The 8,065-nt window shown below is 39.2% G+C and overlaps 1 protein-coding gene across 1 annotated transcript in view; it reads left to right on the top strand.

Annotated features, from left to right (window-relative positions):
- Positions 1-7,793, top strand: part of LOC107048126 (4-coumarate--CoA ligase 1) — a 13,078-nt gene extending 5,285 nt beyond the window's left edge. Inside the window, exons 2-7 of the mRNA XM_015271138.1 lie at positions 3,293-3,411; positions 4,543-4,750; positions 4,827-5,160; positions 5,778-6,075; positions 6,436-6,985; positions 7,614-7,793. Coding sequence (XP_015126624.1) covers positions 3,301-3,411; positions 4,543-4,750; positions 4,827-5,160; positions 5,778-6,075; positions 6,436-6,985; positions 7,614-7,732 — 1,620 coding nt within the window. The 5' untranslated portion in view covers positions 3,293-3,300 and the 3' untranslated portion in view covers positions 7,733-7,793. The remainder of the gene's footprint in view (positions 1-3,292; positions 3,412-4,542; positions 4,751-4,826; positions 5,161-5,777; positions 6,076-6,435; positions 6,986-7,613) is intronic.
- Positions 7,794-8,065: the final 272 nt, after the last annotated feature.

Genomic DNA, 8,065 nt, shown 5'->3' with positions numbered 1-8,065 from the left:
CCCTTCACCCCTGCCACTACTGCCAGCCACGCCTCACCCACCATTATCTTAAGTAAACAGACTACCTGTGCGTCGTACTGAATTCAAGATAAAGTCACATGGTATCTGGAATCCTCAGCCCATCCTTTATACATTCTCGTGTATTCATATCCAAATCCGATGCTTTAGGGTTTATGTCCTTGGTGGAGGTGCATGGAGTCTCGAGATTTTGAGTTGGTATTGTTGATAATTGAGATGATGGGGGTATTATGGATTGAAAATTATGCAAGTGTTGTAAATTTTTGCGGAGTTGTTTTTTGGGTACTTTCGTTGGAGTGTAAGTACAATACAGTGTGGTAGTCGGGAGTTTAGATTGAACTAGGAACTCAAAGTGGAGAAGGTGCTAGGAGCCGAATAGCTCGGTCGGATGAGCCCCCGACTGGTCATCGGAAGTTCCTGGGTTCGATTCCCGGTGTGGACTAGCAATTTTTTTCAGTAGAATTTTTCATGAATTTAACTAGACCTGAATCTAGGCTAGATTATAGACTAGGCTAGAGTCTAGACTAGAATATAAACTATCCTAGATGAAACTAAATTAGACTAGTGTCTAGACTAGATAAGGAATTCCCAAAGAATAAGTGACTACGGGCCGAATAGCTCAGTCGGACGCGCACCCGACTGGTCATCGGAAGTTCCTGGGTTCGATTCCCGGTGTGGACTAGCAATTTTTTTCAGCAGAATTTTTCATGAATTTGACTAGACCTGAATCTAGGCTAGATTATAGACTAGGCTAGAGTCTAGACTAGAATATAAACTATCCTAGATAAGACTAAATTAGACTAGAGTCTAGACTAGATAAGGAATTCCCAATGAAAAAATTAATTTAACTAGACCAAAATCTAGACTAGATTATAGACTAGGCTAGAGTCTAGACTAGAATATAAACTCTCCTAGATGAGACTAAATTAGACTAGAGTCTAGACTAGATAAGGAATTCCCAATGAAAAAATTACTAGGAGCCGAGTAGCTCAGTCGGACGAGCACCCGACTGATCATCGGAAGTTCCTGGGTTCGATTCCCGGTGTGGGCTATCAATTTTTTTCAGTAAAATTTCTCGTTGATTGCACTAACCCAGAACCTAAACTAGATTATAAACCAGACTAGACTCTGGACTAGCCTCTCCAACCAATTCATGTAAGAAATAACTCAAGAAATGTCTCCAAGTACGATCGCAGTACTGTATCGTAGGTGGGGAATCTCATGAAACCAAGAATCATAGGTATGCAGTTGGCGCGCTCTAGTATGGAAGCTGCAATCAGCTCTGGCATGCGCACTTGTCTCTACTCCAACACATTGAATCATCCCCCTTCTCTCCATACCCCCATACCGATTCACTATCACAATCGTGACAATGCCGAACTGTACACTAGACCAAAGGAGGCGAATCATCCAGGTCCTCAATGCCTCGGTTGGCATCCCATCCACCTGCCATTGGCCAAGTGTCCTTCGATTTGTCGTACCGTGAATTGTAGCCAAAATAGATTGAATGAGGGGTTGACCTGCATTTGGCAACAACAATTCGGTGGGAATCGACAGTTCGAAGACATCATTACGGTAATTGCTTTCGTGTGGAAGTTTTCTAATCGTTAAAATTTAAGTTGTGGATTTTTTTGGGCTGTATTGACCCATTGCGATCCAAAAAGCCAGAAAATGCGTCGATGAAATTCATTTTGTTGAGCCCGCGCATTTTGTTGAGTCCATTTCGGGGGACAGTTTTTTTATTTTTGGAAAAAAAATATTCTTTCCTCGGCGATGTATTCTTTCTACGGTATAAACCTGTGGAGCTCTCTCAGATCAAATAATTGTCGTACAATGGATTTGTTTTTCTGTCAACAGTTGGAATTCTTCTAGAGATATTTCTGATGATCATGACAAAAATTCAATTTTTGCGAATGATATTAAATTTCCTTCTATCAAGTTGGTTAATTTCCTTCAAGTAAATCTGTTCCACTCAGAGCTATTTTTTTCTCTCAGCGTTGAATTTTTTATTTCATTCTAATGATTAATCGTTGTTTTGATTTATCGATTCATTTTTTAATTTTCATATCTTGAAAATGAGAATTTCGGAGATTTGTTCGGGTATCACTTTCTTTTTCAACAGCATAATCATTATTAATCCAAAATAATCACGAAGAAAAAAATGAGAAAAAAATCACGCGAATAGCACTGACAGTTGGCGAAATCCATCTCCAAAATCGTCGCAGAAGTTTCAGTTCAGAAGTTACTTCACGAAACAAAAAAATGAACTTTGAACTTTCCGGGCAATTTCACTCCACAAATATTGTCTGCACGAATTTGAAAGTAAACATATGTTCGAGAGCCGTTTGAGTTTGAAACTAGCATTGAAATTCGATCTTCCGTATTGTCTCCGGAATTCCAGAGGGGGAAAGAGTTGAAAATGAGCTGAATATATCTCCTCGACAATTGAATGAAGAATTTATTCAGAACTATTGCGAATCCCTTCAGACCATTTACCAATTTTTGAAAAAAAAAAAATTAGAAGCTGAGAAAATAATTCATAATATCACCGAAATTCTGATTTTCAAAAATGACAAAATTTCTGCAAATTTTCAAATAAAGCGCGTCATCGTTCAATCAATTCAAAAAAAAATTTCTAGTTATCCTGTGACAACCGATTTTCGGAAAAATTCGAAAATTAAAAAAATTAATCGATGAATTAAATTTTAATTAATGGTGATTGATAGGGCTTAATACCTGAATTGAAAAAGTGCTTCCTCCACTCCATGCAAACGTATTCACGTATTATTAACATCGGCATCCGTAAATTATTCCACTCTTTGGAGAATGAATATTCATTGAAATCAAATAGAATGCTTCATTGCCTGGAATGGACGGTATTCCGCACACTCTTGAAGCACCCGAGATATTCACTGATTTTATGAATGATGTATACATGCCAGAGTCGAATTAAATCATTTGAAATATTCGAAATGATGATGAGGCTCAGGAGAAATAAACAAGACCCCAAAACAAAGTAGTTCCGCTGAAAAAAGATTGACAATACAGAGCAGAATGCTAACTACGATCCATTCCTGAGCTGTTGAATTGATCTATCATGTACTGACAGACGCGTTATTCGAGGCGTCCGCTATCAGTCCCGCGTTGTCACTCATGTGTGGGACTGTCACTAAAAAAGATACAGCGATAAATAACGATTCCAACTTCCCATCAATTATCATCATGCGCGAATTGTCTCGTTTCCCAGTTCAAACTCGCTTATTTCAATTTTAAGAAGCAATAATGGAGGAGGAGAGGATAATCCGAGGGCCCCCAGGACCGAAACTAAGAAATATGAGCGTTGGGCAATTAATCCTGGAGCAACTTCAAACGAGTCCACTGCGAATAGTGCAGGTAATTTTAAAATAAATCAGGAAAATTCATCAAGAATCACAAAAATGGAAAAATGCGATCAGTTCACTCGTCTCTCCCGTTTGACCCTCAAGGAATTTTAACCCTACACCTGTCTCTCCCGTTTAATAATATTTATATAAGCGAACGGGAATTATTTTCGTTGTATAAGGGTCAAACGGAAGAGACGAATCAAGTAATCACTCCACTCGTCTCTCCCAGTTGCCCCACAAGAATTTTTGACCCTTCTGATTACTCTCCTTGTCTCTCCCATTTGACCCTCAAAGACATTTAACCCTATACCTCTCTCCCGTTTAATAATATTTGTACAAGCCAACGGTAGTGAATTTCGTTGTTTAAGGGCCAATCAGTCTTGAGGGTCAAACGGGAGAGACAAAGTGATCAGAAGAATCAAACTTTCTCAAGAGTCTAATGGGAGGGACAAGCGGAGGGGTTAAGAGGGTTAAACGGGAGAGACGACCACAATGATCGCTCCACTCGTCTCTCCCATTTCACCCACAGAATTTTTGACCCCTCTGATTACTCTGGTTGTCACTCCCGTTTGTCCCTCCACCGAATGGTCGTGAATTTTGTTGTTTAAGGGTCAAACAATCTTGAGGGTCAAATGGGAGAGACAGGCGGAGAGGTTAAGAGGGTCAAACGGGAGAGACGAGTGAAGTGACCACTGCATCGTCCCTCCCAGCGTCAAATGGGAGGGGCAAGCGGTGGGGTTACGAGGGTCAAACGAGAGAGACGAGTGAAGTGACCACTCCATCGTCACTCCCATTTGACCCACGAGAACGTTTGACCTTTCTGATTACCCTTGACTCTTGAGAGTCAAACGGGAGAGACGAACGAAGTAATAAGGAGAATCAAACTTTCTTAAGGATCAAATGGAAAAGACAGGCGCAGGGATCAAGAGGGTTAAACGAAAGAGGGTCTCTCCCATTTAACCCACAAAAACCTTTGACCCTCCATCATTTTTTTTGATAAACGACACAGAAACAAATGTTATCTTAATTTTTAATCATCTCTAAATTAGTCTTTTGCTACGATCTCGCTTTTCCCCACCCTTCCCTACGTATGATTTCCATAATAAAATTTTTATTAACATAATAAAAAATTTCCCATTAGATTGATGCCCATACAGGAAAAATTCTGACAAGCCACGATTTATTAGAAAAAAGTGTGAGACTAGCTGTTGCCCTTCAGGAATGGGGATTGAATTCAGATGATGTAGTGGCAATATCAAGTGAGACCCAGTCAAATTGGTTCGTCGCAGCTTGTGCAGCAATGTACCTTGGTAACTGTGTTGCTCCTTTCAATCCAGCCTACGTTGAAAGTACGTCATAAATGCATAAACGAAAATATTAAATTACTCTTAGCGCCGTTGTGAGAGTGTATTCCGATGATTCTAGATGAGATTCGCCACGTTCTTATGATCTCGAGACCCCGTATAATTTTTGTATCACGACGTACGTCTGGGTCTGTACGTCGAGTTGCGTTGACACTGCCTTGGGAGATTGAGATAATTCAACTGGACGAGGAAAATCCGATAGAGGATATCGTTACGGTACGCGGAATGATTTCAGGGGGGAGGCAATGGCCTGATCCTCATCGTTATCAGGCAGTTGTAGTGGATGAACCGTCTACGAGGGAAGCCGTTATTCTTTGCTCCAGCGGCACTACCGGTCTGCCAAAGGGCGTTATGCTTTCGCATAAAAATATTCTGGCTGCTTCACGATGCGCACAGTGAGTCACAAGGGAGGGATTGTATATTTCAATATCTCGATTGTTAGATTTCGGGATTCGACGGAATAATGATGATAATGATGAGGATAATTGGGATGGCAATGACAATTGTGACAATGACAGTTATGATAGTGGGGGCCACGTTTAAAAAACTTCCGCTAAAAAACTCCACGTTTCTTAAAATCACGTTTAAGAATCTCCCGCATGCCAATCCCACACTCTAACCACACAGCCACTGCCGTCGGTCTGGTATAAACTAATAAATAAAAATAATAGTACCACCAGTTATACCGATAGAGATCATTGCAAAGCACGTCGTTGAACGACTTTTTTTGCCTAAATTCACTCTGGATAAGTAATCTTTTGTTTATTGGAGAAATGTTAAACCCATCAGTGTATTTGTATTTGGCTACTATGACAATAAACACCTTAAAAAAAAAAAAAAAAAAAAAAAAAAAAAAAAAAAAAAAAAAAAAGCTGCATCGGTTAGAGTAGCGAGTTGATAATCTGAAGGTTGCGGGTTCAAATCCCCTCGTGGACATAGTCCATCATTTCATAACGAGTTTCTTTCAATAAAATATTGAAATCATAAAAACATGTCATGTGATTTTTTCAAGTCTTTTGGATTTCGTACCAACTGGACATGGCATTCCAGTCGTCATGTTCTTCCTCCCTCTTTTCCACGGCTACGGATTGGCCACCATGCTCACCGTGATTCAGGCGAATGCCACAGCGGTCATGATGAAGTCATTCGAACCGAAGCTCTTTTGTGAGTCAGTCCAGAAATATCGGGTGACGTTCATCCCTCTGGTGCCACCCATCATGGGGTTCTTGGCGAAGCATCCGATAGTCGATAACTACGACTTCAGCTCTGTGAGGGAAATTGTCTGTGGAGCAGCGCCTCTTTCCAGAGAGGTAAGTCAACTCGAGGGACTATTCGTTGATGAAATCACGTGAAAACATTTCAATAAATCGTTGAAATCCTTTCTAAATAAAAAACAACCTAGATCACGTTCGAAAGAAAGCACGCGGGCGGTAAAATCTTATTCAGTGAGCACAGGAATTGGAACTTGAGCAAATCATTTATTGCAGTATGAAAATTTAGCAGCTGATGAATTGCTTTGTCCAATGATAATGATTATAAACAGTCAATTGAAAAAAGAAATATCGAATCTGTGCAAAATCACGTGAAATCAGCATTCAATATCCCCTCAAGTGAACTTCCTATCGAAACTTGAACTATCCAAGTCCGCTGTGATGATACTGCAATCTCAGGTACTCGAAGCTGTTCAGAAACGAATGAAAAACAAAGAAATGACCATCAGAAATGGCTATGGAATGACCGAATTATCCGTAATAACACACATCTCCGATCATTTTACCAAGAAAGCTGATACACTTGGTAGCGCTGTGACAGGAATTCAACTGAAAGTCATTGATCCGGAAACGGGAAAGTGTCTTGGCCCCAACAAAACTGGTGAACTATGCTTTAAGGGTGATCACGTCATGATGGGATACAAGGGTGACCCTCGGGCAACAGCAGAAACTATTGATTCCACTGGTTGGCTTCACACCGGTGATCTTGGTTACTACGATACTGATGGCGAACTGTTTGTCGTTGGACGACTCAAGGAGCTCATCAAATATAAAGGATTTCAAATTGCACCAGCGGAAATTGAGAATCTTCTGATGTCGCACGATCAGGTGGAAGATGCCGCTGTGGTTGGGAGGAATGATGATGTTGCTGGGGAAATACCTTTGGCATTCGTTGTTAGGAGGAAGGGGGCCAACGTTACAGCTGAGGAACTCTGTAGATTCGTTAATGGTACAATTTTTTTCAACATTTTTATTAAGGGGAGACTACTATGAGTTTTAAAAGTCGTGGGTTATTGGAGTGAGACTTTTCATACGTTGAAGATCGATTATATAGATCTGAAAACGAATAATCAGTGCGAAAAAAAAATTTTTTTATTGTTCGTTTGCCCGAAAACGATTAAAATGGCTAAAACAGTCCAGGGCCTCCAATTTTTCAGCTACGAAGGATTTTTTTTTCAAAATTTTCGGAAAAATATGTGGAATAACAATTACGAGCTAGTTTTCTTTAATTCACCTCTTTCATGGCTAATTTGCTTTTTTGTATTTTTTTTACACAAATAGTGATTTTTTATTATATGAAAACAACCAAAATCAGCGGTGTAGGAGTCGAATTCCAAAAAACTGGCTCGTAATTGTTGTTCCACACATTTTTCCGAAAATGTTGAAAAAAAAAAATCTTGTTTTTAGCATTTTAAGCGTTTTCGGGCAAACGAACAATAAAAAATTTTTTTTTTGCACTAATCATTCATTTTCAGATCTATATAATCGATCGTCACCGTATGAAAAGTCTTACCCCTTAAATTGCGAGGAAGGTCTTCATGAAAATTCATCGAGAAAATTGTATTTCTCACTTGCAGGTCAATTGTCAGCCCAGAAACATCTGCGGGGTGGTGTCAGGTTTATCGAAGCAATACCAAAAAATCCAGGGGGAAAGATTCTACGTCGAGAGCTTCTAAAATTACTTCCTAAACTGTAAAAAAACTAGTGGACAATTGCATTTTTTATATAAAAAATAAATACAGTATGGGCCAATTCCACGTATTTTTCAAATTTATAAAGAATATATAAAAATCATATAAACCCTATATGTCATCTATTTTTTCACGTAAATTGGGCCAATTTAAGATACTTTTTTACATATTTTTCAAAATATTAATTTTTTCGAATGGGTTGAGCGATTACAAAGCGTCCATTCGGAGGCAAAATACAAATCTCATTTTTTCAGTGAACGAATTCATATAATAAATTATTAATGATCACCGATTATTCTTTAAACCTTCAAAATTAATTTCTCTCCCTCGAAAAACCT

This window comes from Diachasma alloeum, unplaced genomic scaffold (assembly GCF_001412515.2).
Source record: "Diachasma alloeum isolate Michigan unplaced genomic scaffold, Dall2.0 Dall_scaffold_00185, whole genome shotgun sequence".
Taxonomy (NCBI): domain Eukaryota; kingdom Metazoa; phylum Arthropoda; class Insecta; order Hymenoptera; family Braconidae; genus Diachasma; species Diachasma alloeum.
Note: the sequence above shows the minus strand (reverse complement) of the source record. Positions and strands in the feature narration are given on the sequence as shown.